The sequence below is a fragment of the Phacochoerus africanus genome, chromosome 4 (assembly GCF_016906955.1).
Source record: "Phacochoerus africanus isolate WHEZ1 chromosome 4, ROS_Pafr_v1, whole genome shotgun sequence".
Taxonomy (NCBI): Eukaryota; Metazoa; Chordata; class Mammalia; order Artiodactyla; family Suidae; genus Phacochoerus; species Phacochoerus africanus.
In genome coordinates this window covers 137,032,471-137,054,851 of record NC_062547.1, presented here as the reverse complement: position 1 = coordinate 137,054,851, position 22,381 = coordinate 137,032,471, and the positions used below count along the sequence as shown (strand labels likewise).

General features: G+C 47.4%; 1 protein-coding gene across 1 annotated transcript; it reads right to left on the bottom strand.

The window, feature by feature from the left end:
- Window positions 1-351: 351 nt before the first annotated feature.
- Window positions 352-18,722, bottom strand: TXNDC15 (thioredoxin domain containing 15). Its single transcript, XM_047778663.1, has 5 exons — window positions 18,145-18,722; window positions 7,898-8,376; window positions 5,911-6,074; window positions 3,605-3,735; window positions 352-1,093 (listed from the first exon to the last, which is right to left on the bottom strand). The coding sequence occupies exons 1-5, from the start codon at window positions 18,605-18,607 to the stop codon at window positions 897-899; spliced, it is 1,434 nt and encodes a 477-aa protein (XP_047634619.1). The 5' UTR covers window positions 18,608-18,722; the 3' UTR covers window positions 352-896.
- Window positions 18,723-22,381: the final 3,659 nt, after the last annotated feature.

Sequence of the window (22,381 nt, the reverse complement as noted above, 5' to 3'; positions counted from 1 at the left end):
TCCATGGAATTCAGGATGCCTTACGAAATGACCTATTCCATCTAAAGCTCTGGAAATGATCCGTGTAAAAGGAGTTTATCATTACACAGTCAGCTGTCATATCTGGATTTAAGGGATCTTTTAGAAACAGCTTTTCAAAAGGTTCTGTGAACTACACGCTGTGTCTCTTCTACGCATGTGTCCTAAACTAGACTAGAACCAGCTTGTGGGAAAGAACAGTATTGGATCGTTCTTTTGGCTCTCACTAAACCTAGCACAATCCTGAGAACATTCTGAGACTCAATCAGTACATGCTGGTTAACACCCGCCTTACCTAGAAACAACGTCAAATCCATGCAGGGAAATCAGAGATCATGAATGCCAAGGTATCTTTTTATTTTCCCATCCGGTGCTACTTCTAAGGTCACACTTACCAATTCGAGTTATTCTTCCCATGACAGAACACTTTCCTGCTTACCGACTCTGAGAAAGATTTGGTGGATGAACAGAAAAACCAACCCTCTCAGACATACATAGAGTTTCTAAAACTGTACCTGAAAGTCTCATTCCTGCCCCTCTCTAGTGAGCATCCTGTCATTCTACTCACTCTTCCACGAGAACACATCTTCCCGTGTCCAACTGGATCACTCCCTTAAAACACGGCGTTATGTTCAAGCAGCAGAAACATGAACGGTGATTTCTACTGACCATTTTTGCATCTGCTTATTGCAGTACCAGCTAAAACACCAGTGGATAAGTTCTTGACACGTTCCAGAGTTCAACAAATGCATGATTCCTGTCCTCCGACGGACGTGGTAAGTCAACACTTCACTGGAGAAAAATGTATGCGATTGCAGCATTAATTTCTGAAACGAAGGCTGGAAATTCTTCTTTCCAACTCTCCCCTCAGTCTGTCGCTATTCCGCATGGTCCTGCTCTTGTCCCGGAATTAGCCACCGAATACTCTCCGTTCGAATGGTAGCATACATAATAAAACTAATTAAAAAGAATAAGGAAAATACAAGCAGCCAGTCCACACTTTTTATCAAAGTGCTGGGAAGAGGGCCTATGTGGTCAGCTTGAGTTACCACCACATTTTTCTTGGCTTCTATGCCTGAAAGAGAAATCAGTTATTTCAAATGAGATAGAAAACGTAGCTGCTACAGACTTTTCTCTTAAGTACTCTGCATGGTATGCAAAATGATACGCAGTCTTAAAATAAACACCACAGCTAGTATATCTGGGGTGGGTTTCACTTGCCTGTCACTATAATTTGTAACTTGCCTTTCTTCCCACCACATCAAAGGAGCAGGAATCCATTCAGCTGTTCAAAGCTAAAACACTAGAATTTCCGTGAACTCACCCGAAAGGTCTCAGTACAATGTCTTTTGTTCTCTTTCAAGACTAAAGTTCAACACCTAGTAAAGCTATACTCAGGCATCTACAGAATGTTTTCACAGGTTAAGGAATGCTAAGTTCAAAATGCTTTTAAGTAATTTACTGAAAGAATCATTTGAACAACTACTCACCACTGGGATCAGTGATTACCAAAGATGCCTCCGAGATTCTGTTTGTGCTCTACGCTTTCTGAAAGCATTGAGCAAAAGAGCTACTTCTCTGCACGGCAAGCCAAATGCCAATCAGGAGCCCAGTACAAGACTTGGAATAACTACCTACCTGGCAACAAGCCTTCTATGCCTACAAAGTAATGCAGCAACTTGTGCTGCGTTAGATAAATAATTACATACCGCTAAGGATATATTGAGAGGTACGTTACGATTTTTATTTACTTCCAGTGAATATATTTCAAGATGAAGGAGGGTGCTCATAATTGAGGCATTAAAGCTTCTGAGGAGGCTTTCCCATTGTGGCATAGCGGAAACCAAACCGACGAGGAACCATGAGGTTGCAGGTTCGATCCCTGGCCTCAATCAGTGGGTTAAGAATTCAGCGTTGCCCTGAGCTGTGGTGTAGGTCACAGACTAGGCTCAGATCTCACGCTGTTGTAGCTGTGGTGTAGGCTGGCAGCTGTAGCTCCGATTTAACCCCTAGCCTAGGAACCTCCATATGCCTCAGGTACGGCCCTAAAAAAGCTTTCGAGGAGTGAGCTTTTCCAATGAAGGACGTTTCATCAATATACAGTGCTCAAACTTACAAGATAAAAATAAGGCCTTGTTTTGGCAGCTATCAAGGAATTAAAACAGCATCTACAATTGGATAAATTTAAAAACAAAAAACAAAAAAAAGGAGTTCCCGTTGTGGCTCAGGGGTTAACAAATTCGACTAGGAACCAGGAGGTTGTGGGTTCGATCCCTGGCCTTGCTCAGAGGGTTAAGGATCCGGCGTTGCCATGAGCTGTGGTGTAGGTCACAGATGCAGCTCGGATCCTGCGTTGCTGTGGCCCTGGCATAGGCCAGTGGCTACAGCTCTGAGGAGACCCCTAGCCTGGGAACCTCCATGTGCTGCAGGTGCAGCCCTAGAAAAGGCAAAATGACAAAAAAAAAAAAAAAAAAGATACAGCAACAAAAATGAACAAAGCACAACCATATACAGCAGTGCAGATGAATCCCGCAAAGAGAATAGTGAGAGAAATCAGCCAGACACGAAAGAATCCATCCTGTACGTCTCCATTAATAGGAAGTTCAAAAGCAAGGATCTACACTGTGGTGGGAGGAGTGAAGATGGCAGTCACCCCCGGGGAGGACAGGAGCCACACTGCTGAGAGGGGGTGGTCTCGCCCTCTTTCTGGACCTGAGTCCTGGTTACCCAGGTGTTCACGGTGTGAAAATGCATCGCTGTGTACACTAGCGACTAAGGCATATTTCCATGTAAATATTACCGTTAAATGAATAATGTATATAAAAATGTATCTGCAGGTGTATGGCATGTGAATTTTATTTCAATAAAGCTGTTATATTTTTTAGAGGTATCTATAATCACATTAATATCACCTATTCATGTTAAGCTTGCCAGTGACTGGGAGACATTTAACAGGCTCATAATATTGCATTAGAAAAGAAATTCTGGGAGTTCCCGTTGTCGCACAGTGGTTAACGAATCTGACTAGGAACCACGAGGTTGCGGGTTCAATCCCTGGCCTTGCTCAGAGGGTTAAGGATCCGGCATTGCCATGAGCTGTGGTGTAGGTCACAGATGCGGCTCGGATCCTGTGTTGCTGTGGCTCTGGCATAGGCCCGCGGCTACAGCTCCAATTTGACCCCTAGCCTGGGAACCTCCATATGCCGTGGGAGCGGCTCAAGAAAAAGCAAAAAGACAAAAAAAATATAAGAAATTCTGCATCCCAAAGCCAACCTTTTCTTTTCTTTTTTTTTTGGCCGTCCTGCAGCATATGGAGTTCCCGGGCCAGGGATCAGATCTGAGCCGCAGTTGCGACCTACGCCGCAGCTGAGGCAACACTAGATCCTGGAACCCGCCTTGCCAGGCCAGGGATCAAACACGCATCCTGGCACTGCAGAGATACTGCAGATCCCAGTGCGCCACAGCAGGAACTCCCCAAAACCAATTTTGAACCTGGCACTTAAGGCTGATGGCAGATCAGAACCCGCAGAAGGTCTAGTCCCCAGCACTACAATGTCTTCTTCCGCAGCGCACGGCTACTACATACCCGTCTGGTTAAAAATGAAGATCTTCAGCGTTTCCAGTGTTCGGTCTGTGTGGTTAAATCTAGCCATTGGTTTAGCACCTTGAAATAACAAGATGTTAGGAACGGCTACGGTGCCAAACCGCGTAGAGAGGCTACAAGAGAAAGCAGCAGTCAGAACATGTGAACTAAGAGCGGGCTTCCTCGCACAATTACGGTCTCAGAATGGATGGAAACAAATGAGAAAGGATCAGTTTCCTGGGACCCGTGGAGACTTCTGATAGTCAAACAACAGGCTTGCAGACGCTTCCGACTGCCTTCCTTGTGGGTCATGGCCGAGGGCCTCCCTGTTCTGCTCTCTGAGTTGCCTTCTAGTACACACGGAGCTATCCATGACACAATTCCCCACTACTTCCGGTCCTATCTGCCACAACAGATCATACCAGAAAATCCTAATTCATGGACAAAGCACACCGTGTCCATTTACTTGATAGAAGAAATTTCCAAAAACTCTCCAGAATGCCCATCTCCATCCCTCAGAAAAGATTCCACTTATGGGAAAAGCAATCAGGTGGATGAGTCGGTGCAAAGGAATCTACAATCTAACAAACACACCAGGAAGCAGTATGACCTGAGCAGTGTTGTTTCACTTTTACAGAATACAGAGTAGTGGTATAAGCTCTGGAGTCGAAACCCTCTGGGCTCAAGCCTCAGTTCTGCCCCTGAGCCAGCTGTGTGACATTCGGGCAGATTATTTAACCTCTTTAAGCCTCTGTTACCACCAATAGTAAAATGGTCATATTGAATAATCACGTTTTTTTTTGGTAGACAGACTGTAACATAAATATTAACAGATGAGTCAAATGTATGCCCCATGCCATACATTAAGAACAAGTATCTTCTTTTCTCCATCACTAAGGCACCACTCCAGGCCCTCACAAGGATGCAAAGAGACAGAGAAGGAACAAAGGAGATGATAAAAGCCTGCATGGAATGGGAGGCAGGCTGGGGACCCATAACCAAAGGGTACTGCGCAGGTGCTGGGAGCCAGCTCTGCTAGCTGGGGGGCGGTGGAGGGCCCGGTCAGACCTAGACATTGACTGCAAATGGCCTTCCTGGCAGTTCGTAACCTGGGTCAGGCCGCCGAGATATCTCCCTGGTCTTTGTGGGAATGAATCATCTGTTGGGCATTTCTTTCCTCATAAACAATTCCAGGTAAACAATGGTAGTTCCATTACCCACTCTGAAAATCAGTGTCTCATTCTCACCACCAACTTGACCATCTTCCAGACTTTGCACACTGACTTCCACACGACCTCCTCGTGAGCTGCTGGTAGCAGGTGACAGAGAGGAGGAGGGATACAGCTGACATCCCCAGGCACAGGCACAGCACTTGTAGCAAACACACAACATCTAGACCAAGTGCTTTGTAATTTATCTTACCGAACATTGAGAAAAGACAAAACCCCACTGAGCAATATGAAAGAATATAAAACAAGGGTATTTCAAAGGCCTAAAATTATTCATTAAATTTACTGAATGTCTATTAAGAACATGCAGTCAAGAATATATGGCACGAGTTCCCATCATGGCTCAGTGGTTAGTGAACCCAACTAGTATCCATGAGGACTCGGGTTCCATCCCTGGCCTCACTCAGTGGGTTAAGGATCGGGCACTGCCATGAGCTGTGCTGTAGGTCAAAGACCCGGCTCGGTTCGGGCGTGGCTGTGGCTGTGGTGTAGGCCAGTAGCTACAGCTCCGATTGTAACCCTAGCCTGGGAACCTCTATATCCCACAGGTGCAGCCCTAAAAAAAAAAAAAGACAAAAAGACAAAAAAAAAAGAATATATGGAAGCACACAGAAAGAAGGAAGGCAGGAGAGGGAGAAAAGGAAAAAATAAGAAAGAAATCCTCGGTAAACATAAATCGGGGGGTGCCGAGAGTCAGGCTGCCAGGGTTGGGGACCTCAACTGACGGTAAAAGTCACAAAGGAAGATGCTACTTGGCACGCTAGCTTTGCTAATTCAGTGCTGCCAGGACCCTAAAACGTCCTCTGCCCCGTGCCCTGCCACCAGGCAGAGCAGCTTTAAATCCCACTGCACAGAGAATATCTTCCTTCCTAAGGGGCCTCCAGAAAGTGACACCGTCGGCTCCCTCAGGAATGTGACAATCCTCACGACTCACACTTGCCTCTCGCTCCCTTCAAAGTCCATTGCAAAGCTCAAGTCCACGCCTACCTCCTCTGCTCCTAGTTTAAATAATTACGACCTCCGAGGAACGGCACCTGTCATCCAAGAGGATGTGACATAAACCCCACTTAGGGAGGATACCTGCTGTGCTGAGATGCATCCAGTGCCAAAAAATGAAGAGCTGGAAAGGCCCGGGGTAGAGAATTAAAATGAGGGGCCAAACTGGCGGAAAATCGGCACCAAGGGGTGTAAAACAGGACTAGCGTGCAGTCACTACCGTTGGGGTTGAGAAAATCCATAAGGTCCTGCGGCAAAAGAAACAAAGGGTTCAAGTCAGCAGGAAAGGACATGCGCTTTTTTCTGGAAGGACACCCAAGAAACAGGAGACCCGGCTGCCGTTGGGGAGAGGAGCTGGGGGCAGGGATAGGAAGGAGATAGGAGTGTAGCTCCTGAAGAACGTTCTGGATTTGGAACCACATGGATCCAAGAATCAGCAGAGAAGTACTATCAAATGACACGTCATAAACTTAAAGTTTCCTCTCAGCTCACTTAATATTAATCACTATAGGGCAATTTTAATATTTCTCATAATTCGGAGTTCCCGTCGACCCGACTAGTATCCATGAGGACACAGGTTCTATCCCTGGCCCTGCTCAGTGGGTTGAGGATCCGGTGTTGCCCGTGAGCTGTGGTGTAGGTCGCATTCATAGCTGGGTTCCTGTGTTGCTGTGGCTGTGGTGTAGGCCGGCAGCTGCAGCTCTGCTTCCACCCCTAGCCTGGAAACTTCAATATGCATCAGGTGCAGCCTCAAAAAGCCAAAATATATATATATATATATTTCTCATAACTCATCAATTAATATACTAAGTACTCACAGGGTACAGGCCACTGCCCCAACCTTGGAATTGTGCATCTCACACGATCTAATGGCATTATTAAACCACTGTGGTCTCAGACCCAAACTATCATCTCAGCAGATCCGAGTCTGTGCTAAGCAGTTGGGTCCATGTATCTGGCCAAGGTTAGTGCAGTTTGAGGGGGCACCGTCCCTGCCACCACCCAAACTCAGAATGCTCGCACTGCTCATGTGTGTTATACCCACACAAGAGTCCACAGAGCAGAGAACAGAATTTCCCCCCCCCCCGGCCCCCAGCACTGGGAGAGAGTGTGAGGCCAGCGCTGACACCTGCTTGGAGGGGCACTCAATGCACTGCAAGTACCTCATTTATTTATTTATTTTGCCTTTTTGTCCTTTTAGGGCCGCACCCACGGCATATGGAGATTCCCAGGCTAGGGGTCCAATGAGAGCCACAGATCCAAGCTGTGTCTGTGACCTACACCACAGCTCACGGCAACACCGGATCCTTAACCCATTGAGCGAGGCCAGGGATCGAACCCGCAACCTCAGGGTTACTAGTCAGATTCGTTTCCTCTGTGCCACAACAGGAACTCCAAGTACCTGCTTTAAAATAAGCAATCATAGCTTTCAGAGCTGGGGTCCTCCTCTTACTTAAGCAGCCCATGTTCATTCTGCTCTCTGGCTTTAACAATCCTACAGGAAATCTCCGCCTGTACCCCAGTATTCTCTTTGCAACGACCACTTATCCACCTAGCTGGAAAAGCATGGCTGGGCTGGGCAAATGGGTCAGCTCTCAGTGCAGAGTAAACACCAGATTCACACACTTCGGAGGAAAGAAACTTTCCCTCAATAGAACATACTTCTCAGGGATAGGATAGTCTAAGCAATACTAAATTACAATTCCTGTAATTCGGCTATTTTGCTTTTATGCCTCCGTAAAAGATGCCTCCTTTAGAAGAAGAAAAATGCTATGATTCTGATTCCGAGCGCTGATCTGTCCACTGGGATTTTTATGACCAGGCTTGATGGTGAGATCACCCCCAGGATGACTAGGTTTGGGCTGCCTAGAAAGCATACCTGAGACTAGTTATCTACCGACCCCCTCCCCTACCAACATCACAAGTCAGTTTTCACTGGTGCCGCCCCTTACCTGCTCTCCCCCTTAGGCCATGAAGACGGGGACCCTCCATCTGAACGTTCCCAGAGTCTCAGCTCATAAAATCAATGTGCTGAAAAGGAGAACCGTAGGACCAAGTAACTGTCTCTTACCTGTGACACATTCAAAATTTTCAGAGTGAAGTTTTCCAAGCCTGACACATTCCGCTCCTCGCAGGTGACCTTGGGCGGTTTCAGGCTCTCGGTGGCGTTGGCGTCCTCCGCGGGGGCGGGGTCGGAGTCCGCCACTTCGGGCTCCGTGTAGTACTCCTCCTCCCTCTCGGGGAAGCTTCCAGAGCTGTCCAGAGAGAAGAGGCTCTCCCGGAGATGGCACCTCGAGTCCTCCTGCCCTCCGGCCCCGCAGGTGCCGTCGCCGCCGCCGGGCTCCGGGCTCAGGTTGTCCTCGGCTTCCCCGGGAATCACCGACAACATCACCACGCGGTCGCCATCGGCTTCCAGCCCCAGCACGGCGGCCTCTTCTGCGGCCGCGTCCGGGCCCGCCGGGCCCCCTGCCGGCTCCTCCTCACCCACGTACACAGCCCCGACCTGGAAAGGGTACGCGGGCTGCTCCTCTGACCATCTGCTCTCTGCAACTGAAACATGCCAGCATGTTCACCGCCATACTCGACATCAAAATAAATGAATCCCAAGGAATGACTGTTATCAAATACAAAATTTTCCCCCATGGAGAGAAAAGTTACCTTCCCATGAAACTGTCAAAGAGCCACCCAGCCTTCTCCAGGTCCTGAAGGTCACAGGAGGTCCCAGATTAACCAACACCAGCTTCGGGGCTAACACGGAGCCTCACGCACACTCGCTCCTTGCCTTGTGGATTATAAGCAAAAACATCCCCCTGCTGACAGCCAATTGAACAACGACAATGCTAACACTTCAATGACAAGTGCATTTGCTTGATGACAATATCCAAGAAAATAAAGACGGCTTTATGGAAGATTCTTCTCTGGCAAAGCATCTTGGCACCCATTCCAACAGCTCTGTATGATGTGCAGGACAAGGGTTATCAACCCCACTTAAGGCCAAGCTGAGGTACATAGACGTTAAGTGTAGTGCCCAATGGCACCAGCCAGTCAGCAGCAGAGCCGGGTGGAGGCGCGAAGTCTTCCGTCTGCTATTCCAGAAAGGGCCTTACGCTCCTCCGTGACACCTCGGGGGCTGCTGGGCGGCACTGCCCGAGGAACACTGCTAGAGCCAGCAGCAGCTCCTTCCTGGGGTGGCCTCTGCAGGTGGCCGCTGCTCTCCTGCCAGCTGCCCTTGGGAGGGCTACAGGTGCACCCAACAGGGCGGGGGCGGCAGCAGGGAGAAGAGGAGGACTTGCCTCTCACTTTGGAGCCATGGGAAGGCCTGGGGCCAAGAGTCCAGGTAAGGAAGGAGTCCTGGGAAGCCCACTCAGCAAGCGACTCTGTGACAGTGACTCCACTTCTCATTACCTCCATAGCAGCGGCCAGACTCTAGGGGACACATGTGAGCCCACCGGCACTGCGACCAGCCCACCATGTGGGCTGAGAGCCACCAACCACGCACTGAGCTCTGCGTGCAAACAGCACGTCTACCAGCGTGTGAATGACCAACTGGCTTCAAAGCTGGGAGGGGTCGGGAGCTTCCTAAGGTACACCCAGTTGTGCGGTGACTCAGAGAACACCTCCACGGAGGTCTGCAGATTCATTCAGCAATTCGAGAACACTCTCTGGGAATGTGCTTCTGGCCAAGAGAAGCCACAGGGACCTGATTTACCCTCCCTCCTGAAACAAACAAAAAACACCCAAACATGAGAAACAATCGTTTCAGGAGACTAGCTATGAGGCAAAGCAGAACAGTGATCACTGCAAAACAGGAAGTGAATGAGAAGAGCCCTCTAGCTACCCTCTGAGGGGGTTTCCCACCATGTCTCAGGGAGGGCCCAGAAGACTCCTCCAGCTGTGATGCAGCTGAGGGCCAGAAAGACCAAGAAAGCTAGAGGTTGCCGGACAGACCGCTGGAGATGAGAGAACTGCAGAAAGAGGACTCTGGAGATCTGCGGAGGGGCCCGCCTGAGTATATACTGGTCAGTGTGTAAGTAAACCACTCAAAAGGTCTAGAGATAACAGTATCCAGCACTCAGAGAGCTGGGAATGGTATCTGACCCCACGCTCTAGAAGGAAAACCTCATTAAGTCACAGAGCACCGGGGAAAGTACACAAAAAGGACTTGCCTGAGTAGTGGGGCCCAATTAACCCTAAAGTAAATATAGCTCTGCTCCCATCTAGCAAGCCTCACAAGTGAATCAAACAGGGTTCAAGTAACTTAACTGCATCCTAGAACAAAGCCCAGGATATTTATAGGAACACTCAACTATCCAGCACTCAACAAGGTAAAATTTATGTCTGGCATCCAATCCACAATTACCAGGCATGCAAAGAAGCAGGGAAATTCTCCCTTATTATCCATAATGAGAATAATCAAACAAACATGACCCAGAACTTGCAGAGATGTCAGAATCATGAGGTGAGGCTATTAGCTATTAAAACAGTAATAACTTGGAGTTCCTGTTGTGGCTCGGTGATAATGAATCTGGCTAGTGTCCATGAGGATGCAGGTTCGATCCCAGGCCTTGCTCAGTGGGTTAAGGATCCGTCATTGCCGTAAGCTGTGGTGTAGGTCGCAGATGCACCTCGGATCCTGCATTGCTGTGACTGTGGCTCCAATTCAACCCCTAGCCTGGATATGGTCCACACCATATGCCGACCTAAAAAGCCAAAAAAAAAAAAAAAAAAAACCCAAAAAAAAGCCCAGTAATAACTTCATTACATGTTTAAAAAGTTAAGCAGATATAAAGAGCGTAAGATATAAAAAAGACCCAAACTGAAATGCAGATCAAGACCACAATGCGATATCACCTCACACATGTTAGAGTGGCTACTATCAAAAAGATAAGAAACAGGCAGAGCTTCCGTGCCTGCCCACCTGCATCTCTTACAAGCATCCTATCTTAATAAATCCATTTCTTGCCAAAAAACAAACAAACGAAAAGACAAGAAATAGCAAATATTGGCATGGATGTGGAGAAAAGGGAACCCTTGTACACTATCAGTGGGAATGTAAATGGGTGCAGCCACTGTGGTAAACAGCATGGAAGCTCTTCAGAAAATAAAAAATAGAACTATCATGTGATCTAGCAATTCCACTTCTGGACATTCATCCAAAGGAAAAAAAAAACACTAACTAGAAAAGGTGACTGTACTCCCATGTTCACTGCAGCATTATTTATGAAAGCCAAGACAGGGAAGCAATCGATGGATGAGTGGATAAAGGAAACGTGAGATAAAGATATGCAGATATATATAAAAGTGATATATACACACACACATATAGTATTTGAAAAAATAGCAGAAAACCTTACAAACCTGATGAAAGCTATAAATCTAGAGATCCAATAAGCTCAACAAATCCCAAGCTCAATAAACTAGACATCATAATCAAACACATCATAATCAAATTGATCCAAACCAGCGACAAAGAAAAAAAATCTTAAAAGCAGCCAGAGAAAAAAAGACATGCTATGTACAGAGGAACAAAGACAAAGATGACAACAGATTTCTTTTTTTTCTCTCTCTTTTTGTCTTTTTAGGGCCGCACCTGAGGCATATGGAGGTTCCCAGGCTAAGGGTCCACTCGGAGCTACAGCCACCGGCCTACACTACAGCAACGCCAGATCCGAGCCATGTCTGTGACCTACACCACAGCTCACAGCAATGGCAGATCCTTAACCCACTGAGTGAGGCCAGGGATCAAACCCGCATCCTCATGGATCCTAATTGGGTTCGTTAATAGGTGAGCCACCACGGGAACACCAAGAGCAGATTTCTTATTGGAAACAATGCAAGCAAGAAGAGCAGCATCTTTAAAGAATTGAAAAAAAAAAAAATTCTATACCTAGCAAAAATATCTATCAAAAACAAGGCAAGGGAGTTCCCATGTGTCACAGCAGAAACAAATCCAAGTAGCATCTATGAAGATGTGGGTTCGATCCCTGGCCTCACTCAGTGGGTCAGGGATCTGGCACTGCCATGAGCTGTAGGTGTAGGTCACAGACTCGGCTGAGATCCTGAGTTGTGGCTGTGAAGGAGGCTGGCAGCTGTAGCTCCACTTCAACCTCTAGCCTGGGAACGTCCACATGCTGCAGGTGCAGCCCTAAAAACAAAGCAAAAATTTTTTAAAAATTTAAAAAAAAAGAAAAACAAAGGCATAATAAATGTTTTCAGACGTAAAAAACCTGAAAGAACTCATCTCCAGCAGACCCACATGACAGGAATTTTAAAGAAAATTCTTCAGGCAATAGAAAAATGATACCAGATGGAAATGTGTCTACACAAAACAATGAAGAGCACCAGAAATGGCAGCCACATAAATAAGTGTACACAATTCATTCTGAAAGTCTAGCTCTAAAGGGGACAAGAAAGACCAGGTAGTTGTTATGGGCAGGCAGGAGGCTAAGGCAGGTTTTTGTTTTGGTTTTTAGGACATAGAAGAAATTTAAGCATATAGAAAGCTGATGGGCAAGAGGATAAGCAAGGAGAGGTGAAAAAACAGGTTAGATACAGCAGAGTACAGAGCTTGGGAAGCAAGGTAGGTCCTTGACAGCAGAAGGTCAACCATTTCTTTGACTATGACCTAGAGCAGGGGGGCCAGATGCCTGGACAGGGAGCTTGTCAATGTAGTGTGCATGGCAGGCTTTCTGCAGCCTTTGGTTGAGAAGCATGTACTGCTTGTATAATCATAAGAAAAAACAAACATGTTTACTGGATTGTTCTTAGGAAATAAAGTCAGAGAGGCTAAAAGTCTGGAGGAGAACAAAGGGGACCAGATTTGGGGACCAACCCTACTCCTAAATGCCCGAGGTCTGCAGAGATCTGCTCTCTCTGAACCTAATCAACATTTTAGGTCCCCTAAAGTAAATGGAGAATGCCAACCTCCTAAACGAATCTCAAGAGAAAAAAAATCAGGGCACCACATAGAATCTGGTTCTTCTGATCACCTTCATGTAAAAATGGCTAGATGTCCCTTACAGAGAATCAAAAGGGAGTCTGAGCGATGCACAAATCTAGAATGTTAAGTCAGGGGTGTTTGTTTCCCCTCCCATGAAGACATCTAAATAGACAGTACAGATGAGGAACAACAACAACAAAATTTTTCTACACGTCAAAGGAACCCCAAACAAAATGAAAAGACAGCCCACAGAATAGGAGAAAATATTTGCAAATGAATTGACTGACAATATAAACTCCAAAATTTATAAACACCTCCTGCAGCCCAATACCAAAAAAACCCAAACGCAGCCCCATCAAAAATGAGCAGAAGATCTAAACAGACAATTTTCCAACGAAGACATACAAATGGCCAAAAACACATGAAAAAATGTTTGACATCACTAACTATGAGAAAAGAGCAAGTCAAAACCACGATGAGGTACCACCTTACACCAACCAAAAAGGCCACCATCAAGAAGTCTACAAACAACAAATGCTGGAGAGGGTGTGTAGAAAAGGGAACCCTATTACACTATTGGTGGGAATGTAAATTAGTGCAACCACTATGGAAAACGGTATGGAGATTCCTCAGAAAACTAAGAATTACCATTTGATCCAGCAGTCCCACTCCTGGACATCTATCCAGAGAAAACCATGACTGGGAAAAGTACATGTACTCCAATGTTCATTGCAGCACTATATACAATAGCCAAGACATGAGGAGTAGATAAAGCAGATGTGGTCATATACACAATGGAATACTACTCAGTCGTTAAAAGGAACGAAATAATGGCATCTACAGCAACACAGATGGACCCAGAAATTATCCTGCTAAGTTAGCCTAGACAGTGAGATACCAACATCATATGCTATCACTTAGATGTGGAATCTAAAAAAAGGACACTGAACTTCTTCACATGACAAATACTGACTCACAGACTTTGAAAAACTTATGGTTTCCAAATGAGACAGGCTGAGGGTGGGGAGGTGGGATGAGAGTTAGGGATGGAAATGCTATAAAACATTGGGTTGTGATGATCATTGTACAACTACAAACGTAATCAAACTCATTCATTGAGTTAAACCCCAAATTTAAATTCATTGAGTTAAACCCTCGAAAAAGAATTGCTTATGCCCTCAGGTACCAATTTTGTCATGTGAGTATTGGAAGGAAGGGAAACACTGAATTATTCCACTCTAAGAAATAACCTACATATGAGAGCCACTGAACCCTGCCATGGTAATACACCTTTTAAAAGAGATTGCTTCTTAATTCAACACGCCGATTACAGTTTGAGACAAGCATAAAGTAGGAATTACTGCATGACTGGCAGCAAGGGATATGTTTGCAGAACAAGGGTGGGGGCACCATTCCAACTCTGCCAAGGAGCCCTAGCCTAGGTCAGCTCCTTCAGACCTTCTGGTTTTTCTCAGAAGGCTCTTTACCGGCCACGGGTTTGTTTGTTTTTGTTTTGTTTTGTTTTTTTTCCACAATGGCTTCCATGGCAGGGGAGCCAAATGGAGAGGACCAGAAACAGCCAAGGGTTAGAGAGGCAGCGACCCACACTTTCCATAGGAAATTTTCAGTGTGCCCATCTAACAAAGAGAGAAAATACCACTGGAATGCAGACCTGCAGATTAAAGGAGAAAAGATGTATGTGTTCCCTGGCACATGGCGACACTCCGCAAGTGGCTCCAGTGGTGACGGTGTTGATGGGGATGGTTATGACTGATGTTTCCATCCAAAGAGACGGACAGGAACCACCACTAGGTCCTATTAACTCCTCTGCCAAAGACATTCTGGACCCATCCAATGCTCCGATCCCCACTCACATGCCTCAGCCCAGGCCACAGCCATCTGTGCTGCAGCCACTGAACGCATCCCCCTGGTTGGCCCTCCACCCCCGTTCCAGATCCTTCTCACGGCAATCCCGGGGGAACTGAAAGGCAAAGGCAAAAGTGATCAGGTCGCCCCCCTGCTAAAACCCTTTCAGGGCCTTCCCCCTGCGCTGTGAAAGACTCTGCATTCGTAGCATGGCTACCGGGCCCCAGGTGATGAGGCCTCTGTCCATACTCCCAACAGGTGCCAGGAGACAGTTCTGGCCCCTGATCACCCACGCTCTCCCCTCTTCCCTCAGAGCTGTCCCGAGGGCTGTTTCTCTGCCTGGAACCCCTCACTCCCTCTCTTCTGGCTAATGTGATTCATCTTCAGGTCTCACCTCAAACTCCACCTCTGTAAGGTGAACTTCACCTTCCCAGACCCTCAAGGTACAGGGGTCTCCCAGTACAGCATCCAACAATGCCCTGGGGCTCGCCTTGAAGCGTTTTCTACTCTTGCAGTTTACTTCATTATTTGTGGTCACTTCATGCCTGCCTCTTCCATCAGACAGGAGGGTGGGCCCATTTCTCTGCCCGGCTCTCCGCTGTACCCACCCCCCCCAAGTGCCCAACAGAGCATATGGCATATGATGGATGCTCAGTCAGAAGCTGCTAGTTGACCACCTAGTGAAGATGGGTGTGAGCTACTGAAGTCAGGAGTTGCCTCCTGTTCCTTGATACCTGAGCAGCACTGCCACCTCCAGTTGCTAATTGGCCAGTGGTGTCCTCTGCAGAAAAAAAATGCCTTGGCTTTTCAGCCACCCCCCAAAAGAACCCGCTGGTGAAGCTTCCTCAGTCCTCATCCCATTCATGACCTGGCCAAGACGACCACTGACCCACCTATGGCTGGCATGAGTCTCAGGTCTGCATGGTATGACCCTGCCTGCCAGGTAGGCTCACAGTGGCGGCTGAATCTGCCAGGGTTCTGCCAGGAAACAGCACATGCAACTCAGACGATTGGAAGAGAACTTAATAAAGGTACCACCAACATGTGGGCTGGGTAAAGAGAAACCAAAAGCAATGTTAAGGAACCTCAGAGCAGTAACAGCAGAAGAGCCAGTTACCACTCAGACCTCAAGAATCCAGAGAGAAAAGCAGTCATGAAACCTTGCAACAGCGAGAACATCCTTCTAGAAGCCACTATGTTCAGTGGAGGGACACAGCTGACCTGTGATCCTCTTAAGGGAGGGAACTGAGAGAAGCAATACCTCACCCACCCCTCGTGCCGACCCAACAGAAGCCAGGAGACAGAAGAGCCAGTTGTTTACTCCAGAGAAGGCAGCTTCTCAGGGCACCGGGAAGGGTGGAGAAGGCTGAAGAATGATCTGAGAGACAAACAGAAGACCTCCAGCACGTGTCAGCCCCTCTGAGAGGCTGGTGGTTAAGTGTAGCACAGAGTTTTGACTGTGAGGTCACGGGCTTGAATCACGGCTGCTCAACTTCATGTTGTTTGTTCTCAGTAAAAGACTTAGGGTATGCTGAGTCTCGATTTACTCATCCATAAAATGGGAATGTTAACATATCCTTCACAAGCATTTAAAAATTAAATAAGATGAGGAAGGCCTGGAGTTCCTGTCGTGGCGCAGCAGAAACGAATCTGACTAGGAACCATGAGGTTTCAGGTTCAATGCCTGGCCTGGCTCAGTTGGGGATCCAGCATTGCCGTAAGCTGTGGTATTGGTCAAAGATGCAGCTCAGATCTGGTGTTGCTGTAGCTGTGGTATAGGCCAGTGGCTGTAGGTCCGATTAGACTCCTAGCCTGGGAACCTCCATATGCCATGGGTGCAGCCCTAAAAAGCAAAAAAAAAAAAAAGAAAAAAGAAAGAAAGAAAGAAAAAAAATGAGGAGTTCCTGTCATGACTCAGTGGTAATGAACCCAACTAGTATCCATGAGGTTGCAGGTTCGATCCCTGGCCTCATTCAGCGGGTCAGGGATCTAGCATTGTCTAGCATTGCCATGAGCTGTGGTATAGGTCGAAGACGCAGCTCGCATCCTGCATTGCTGTGGCTGTGGTGTAGGCTGGCAGCTGCAGCCCCAATTGGACCCCTAGCCTGGGAACCTCCTTATGCCTTGGGTGTGGGCCCCAAATAGAAAAACAAACAAACAAATAAAAAACATATCCATGAGGACTCGGGTTCAGTGGATTAAGGATCCTGCGTTGCTATGGTTATGGTGTAGGCCATCAGCTGCAGCTCTGATTCAAGGGCAGCCTAGCCTGGGAATTTTCACGTCACAGGTGCAGCCCTAAAAAGACAACCCCTCCCCCCCACACATACACACACAAAAATCAAATAAGATGATGCTAAAAAGGCACTAAGCACACTGCCCGGCACATAGTGAGTGCTTTCATTACTTTTTTTTTTTTTTTTTTGCCATTTCTTGGGTCGCTGCCGCAGCATATGGAGGTTCCCAGGCTAGGGGTGCAGTCAGAACTGTAGCCACCGGCCTACGCCACAGCCACATGGGCTCGGAGCCGCATCTTCGACCTACACCATAGGTGACAGCAAGGCCAGATCCTTAACCCACTGAGCAAGGCCAGGGATCGAACCCACAACCTCATGGTTCCTAGTCGGATTCGTTAACCACTGAGCCACGACAGGAACTCCCCTTTCATTCCTCTTCAGTACTCAGCAAGCTGGCCACCCGGCCTCTTTCTAGGACACCACAGGGAAAGTCAAGACCTGCCTACTCCTGTGAAGTTGTGAATGACAAGCAAGGCCAAAAGGGTCTGGACTTGAACAGGCGGACTGTGAGGAGTGGAGTGAAGGAGGCTGAGAGTAAGCCGTGCCTCCAGGTGGCTGCCTTCCCCAAGGTGAAAGCAGGTCTGGGAGCACTGGGCTGCCCTGGGAGTCTCCTGTCCTTTTCTCATCTATCCTTCACAAAGGCACCTGAGCAAAAGTGGCCTTCTCAATAAAGCGGTCCAGCAGGGTGCACAGTACAGTGGGGGCTTTGCAGTCCAAAGCCAGTCTCTGCCCATTGCCAGAAGGGCAAACATCGACAGATGACTTAGTCTCTCTTGGCTCAGCATCTTCATCTGTAAGGGTCGGTGGGAGGACGAAATGAGATCGTGGTGGAAAGCACTGCGCACAGTTCCTGGCTCCTAATAAAGGCACCATTCATGTCGCTTTCATTATGACGACTATCATTAATAATAAAGTGCTCACTCAGCACATGAGGTTCCGCCTTGATAGGCACTTCATTCCCGACTGACAGCCACCTGCTCAGGGGCCTAAACACGGCCCGGGCATCTCGCCCCGCCGCCCCCCACGCCAGACCTGGAGCGGGGACCACCGGGAAAGAGGTCTGGACGACGCGGGGAGAGGCGCTCCGGTGGGCGCCTGGGAGAGGCCAAGAGCGCAGAGCAGGCCTTCGTGCAGGTGAAAGAGCATTGCCGGGGGAGCCCGCCGCCTCCCCGGGCATTTCGCACACAGCCGCTCGCGTCCCCAGCCCGCACTCACCTTCCTGGCCGCGGGCCGGAGGCCCCAGCACCCACAGGAGTACCTGCCACCAGCCAAGGAGTCGCATGGTGCGGGGCGGGCGGCGGCCCGCACCACCCAGGCCGAAGGGCAAACGGCGCACGGCCGCGCGAGGCGCGCTCTCCGCCGCAGGAAGGCAGGGGGAGGAGAGCCCGGGAGCGCGGGCGCGGGCCCCGCGCCGCCATCCTGGCCGCTGGCAGCCTCCTCCGCGGGCGCCATCTTGGAGTCGGGCGGCCGCCTCTGGCCTCTGGCCTGCGCCGTGGGGCCCCGGGCTGTTTAGGAGCCAATCGCCAGCCGTCTCGGATCTTGTCGGTTTCCGGACCCCCAAGTCCTGGGCGAGCTTCCACGAAAGCCCATTACCTTCTTTCTTCACACGGCAGTGGGGGCCTTGGCGCTTCGTTCCCCGGCCGGAAAACCCCAGAGGCTTCTTCCTCGAGTGCCCCATCGAGGGTCAGTTCGCCGCGTCTCGTATCTTACGTGTGCTACCCTTTAAAAGTTCCCAGGTGAAACACGGCATGCCCAGTTAAATGTGAATTTCCCATAAACACATAACATGTAATGTTCCCTTTGTATTTTGGCTGTTTGGACAGAGGCACTTACACATGTTAGAATTGTTGTCTTTCCGTAAATGCTATAGATAGAGCCTCTGCGGACAACTCAATAAATCCAGCCAACAGGATAGAATGCGTATTTGACTGTCTCGCCACCAGGTGGCACATGCACTTATTTTCAGTGAGGAATGCCTTCAGGTTTGAAACTGCTTTATTTTCGTTTCTGGGGAGGTTGGGGGAGAAAGTTGGCATCCTGCTCTTTCTTTGCCTGAAGTGAACTCTGTGCACCAACAGCATAGGCCTGGGGCTCTTCCAGACAAGAACGTGACAATAATTGTAATTGTTATGCACAGCTACACACGTACTAAGGCTGTTTTGTCCGCCTTGATAAGGTTTGCCTAGATTTTTTAAAATCTGATGAGTCATGAGAACCTCTTTCTCTCTCTCCCTCATCAACAAAGTATTTACTTCATTCAGATCACCGTGGCAAAGTGTATTTTACAATGATTTCCATGCCACAATAATATTCGCCATCCCACATGCTCTTGTGCAAAGTAATTTTGCCACTGCCCCATCAGTAGATAGAACCTAATTCCCCTCCCCCTGAATCTGAGTGGGCCTGTGATTGACATATAACCAACAGAATGTAGCAGTATATGAAATGATCCTCTATGACTTCTGAGGCTACACAGCCCTATCCTTTATTGCTGGGAGGCTTGCACACGTGTATTGACCCACACAGGAAGTAGAAGGATGTGCTGAGGTTGCTATGCTCTGCGGAAGTTCGAACTTGCTTGCAAAGAAATGCCGGAAACTACAGGCTCATCACCAGCAGATCTCAACCCTATTCTGTTCCAGCTTCAGCCACCACTGGACTGCTACTGCCTGAGACCAGAGCCAGAAATGCCCAGCTTGAGCCCTTTCCAAATTCCTGATCCACAGAAACAGAGATTGAAAAATTATCATTTTATGTCACTAAGTTTGGGGTGATTTTTAAAATGGATAGCTGGCTCATGTTAGTTTGTAATGAAATACCTTCAATCTGAAGAGAATAATGAATAAATCGGTATTTTGGGCATGTATTCATATAGTTATTCTTCCAAGCTCCTTTCCTGTCTGTATCATTTTAATGTTGTATTTTGATGGGTTTAAGATGACCCAATGTAGTCATTATTATTTCATCAGTACTGGATAGTCTTTGCAGTTAGAACAAAAGGAGATTAAACTGAAGTTCCTTCAATAATTAAATAGCCTCCCAAGATATTTAAGAGAGGTATATCCTGAAGCAGAGGGTAGATTAGAGCAATATATAGTAGTTAAGAAAAATCCACCCCCCCCAAAAAAAAATCACAGTTCCTCTTTCCAAATTTATCCACTCAGGGCATGCAGCCTAAGTTTCATTCCTCATCAAAATCATGCTTTACTTTAATGTACATGAGATGCTACCTGGCAAAATCACAAGCATAAACCTCACGTGTGATAGAAGGAGACCTCACTTCTCTTCAGGGTACTAAGCCCTTGGCATCTGTGATTTCACCCAGATGGCGTTCTCCCAGAGATATCATTCCTATTTGACTCATTAGGAAACGAAAGCACAGAAAAAATGGCTCGAGGTCACAAAGGGGTTTCTCACTGAGCTGAGGCTAGAATGCCAATCTGAATTCAAGTTTTGGTGCCAGTATACAATCAGTAACCCAACAATGTTAATACTTTTGTAACAGCTCATGTTCATAAATATTAGATTTAACTAAATTGTATTTAAAAGCTAATGACATTGAGAGAGGCTTATGATATAGGAGGGAAGATAATTTCTGGGAAGAAAATAGGGAATGGGGTCCAAAGAGGAATAAACTAGAGGCAGGAAGACGAAGACCTCTCTGTTGTAATAAGCAGAAAAGATGAATGCAAATAAGTTATTTTCTATGTCAAGAAGAAAGGTAGTCTGCTAAGAGCTCGTGAAGGTATCCAAGGAGAGCAGAAATTTGAAATAACGTAAATGAAGAATGGCATGAGAGCTGACTGAGGATACCACTAAGGTAGTGATGGGGATCCCATGTGGCTGGAAAGCAGGAAGCGTGGCAGATGATGCAGTTAAGCATTTTTCTCCAATAGCACTGAGCAGCCCTGGAGCAAAAGATAGTCAAAATTAGCCCAGAGTTAGTGTTTTGCCAGGCTTGTGTAATGGAAAGACTGTAGGGGGAGAGGAGGGAGATAATGAGAGCTGTTAATGACCAATCAGTATATTTTAGCCTCAACATTATTTTAGGGTTTTTTTGCTTTTTTTTTTTTTTTTTTTTTGTCTTTTTAGGGCCACACCCATGGCATATGGAGGTTCCCAGGCTAGGGGTCTAATCGGAGCTGTAGCTGCCAGCCACAGCCACAGCCGCAGCAATGCCAGATCCAAGCCGTATCCGTGACCTACACCACAGCTCGCAGCAATGCCAAATCCTTAACCCCCCTGAGTGAGGCCAGGGATCTAATTTACAACCTCATGGTTCCTAATCATATTCGTTTCCGCTGTGCCACAACGGTGACTCCAGCCTTAACATTATTTTAAAAGATAAATCTAATGAGTTGGCTGTTCTTTAGGTATATGAGCACTTAGGATAACCTAACAATCATTTGCTGTTTTTATTTTTTTTCTTTTTTTAGGGGCACACCTGCAGCATATGGAAGTTCCCAGGTTAGGAGTCAAATTGAAGCTGAAGCTGCAGGCCTACGCTGCAGCTTGAGGCAACACCGGATGCTTTAACCCACTGACCAAGGCCAGAGATCAAACCTGCATCCTCGGAGTTCCCATCTTGGCACAGCAGAAACGAATTGGATTAGGAACCATGAGGTTGCAGGTTCAATCCCTGGCCTCGCTCAGTGGGTTAAGGATCCAGCGTTGCTGTGAGCTCTGGTGTAGGTCGCAGACGCAGCTCAGATCTGGCATTGCTGTGGCATAAGCCGGCAGCTATAGCTCTGATTAGACCCCTAGCCTGGGAACCTCCATATGCCATGGCTGTGGCCCTGAAAAAAAAAAAAAAAAACGAAACAACAAACCTGCATCCTCATGGATGCTAGTCGGGTTCTTAACCCACTGAGCCACAACGGGAACTCCCTAACAATCATTTATAATTAGTGTATTGATTATCTATTGTTACATGTAAAATTACCCAAAACTTTGTCTTACAAAATTAATAATCAGGAGTTCCCGATCCAGTGTTGCTGCAAGCTGTGGTAAAGGTAGAAGCTGTAGCTTGGATCCTGTGTTACTGTAGCTGTGGCAGCTCTGATTCAACCCCTAGCCATAGAACTTCCATATGCTGCAGGTGCAGCCATAAAAAAAACTACCAATAATCATTTATTATCTCACACCACTTATGTGGATCAGGACTTCAGACATGGCTTAGCAGGGTGGTTCTGGCTCAGGATCTCTCATGAGATTGTAATCAAGATGCTGGCCTGGGCTACAGTTATTTGTAGGCTTTACTGGGGCTGGAAGATCTGCTTGCAAGATGGCAATTTGACACTGACTGTTGGCAGGAGGACTCAGTCCCTAACCATGTGGATCTCTCCATAGGACTGTCTGTATGTTCTAATGACATGACAGATGGCTTCCCCCAGACCAAGGAAGCAATGCTAAAGCTTCAGTGTCTTTTATGTCCTAGCCTCAAAAACCACAT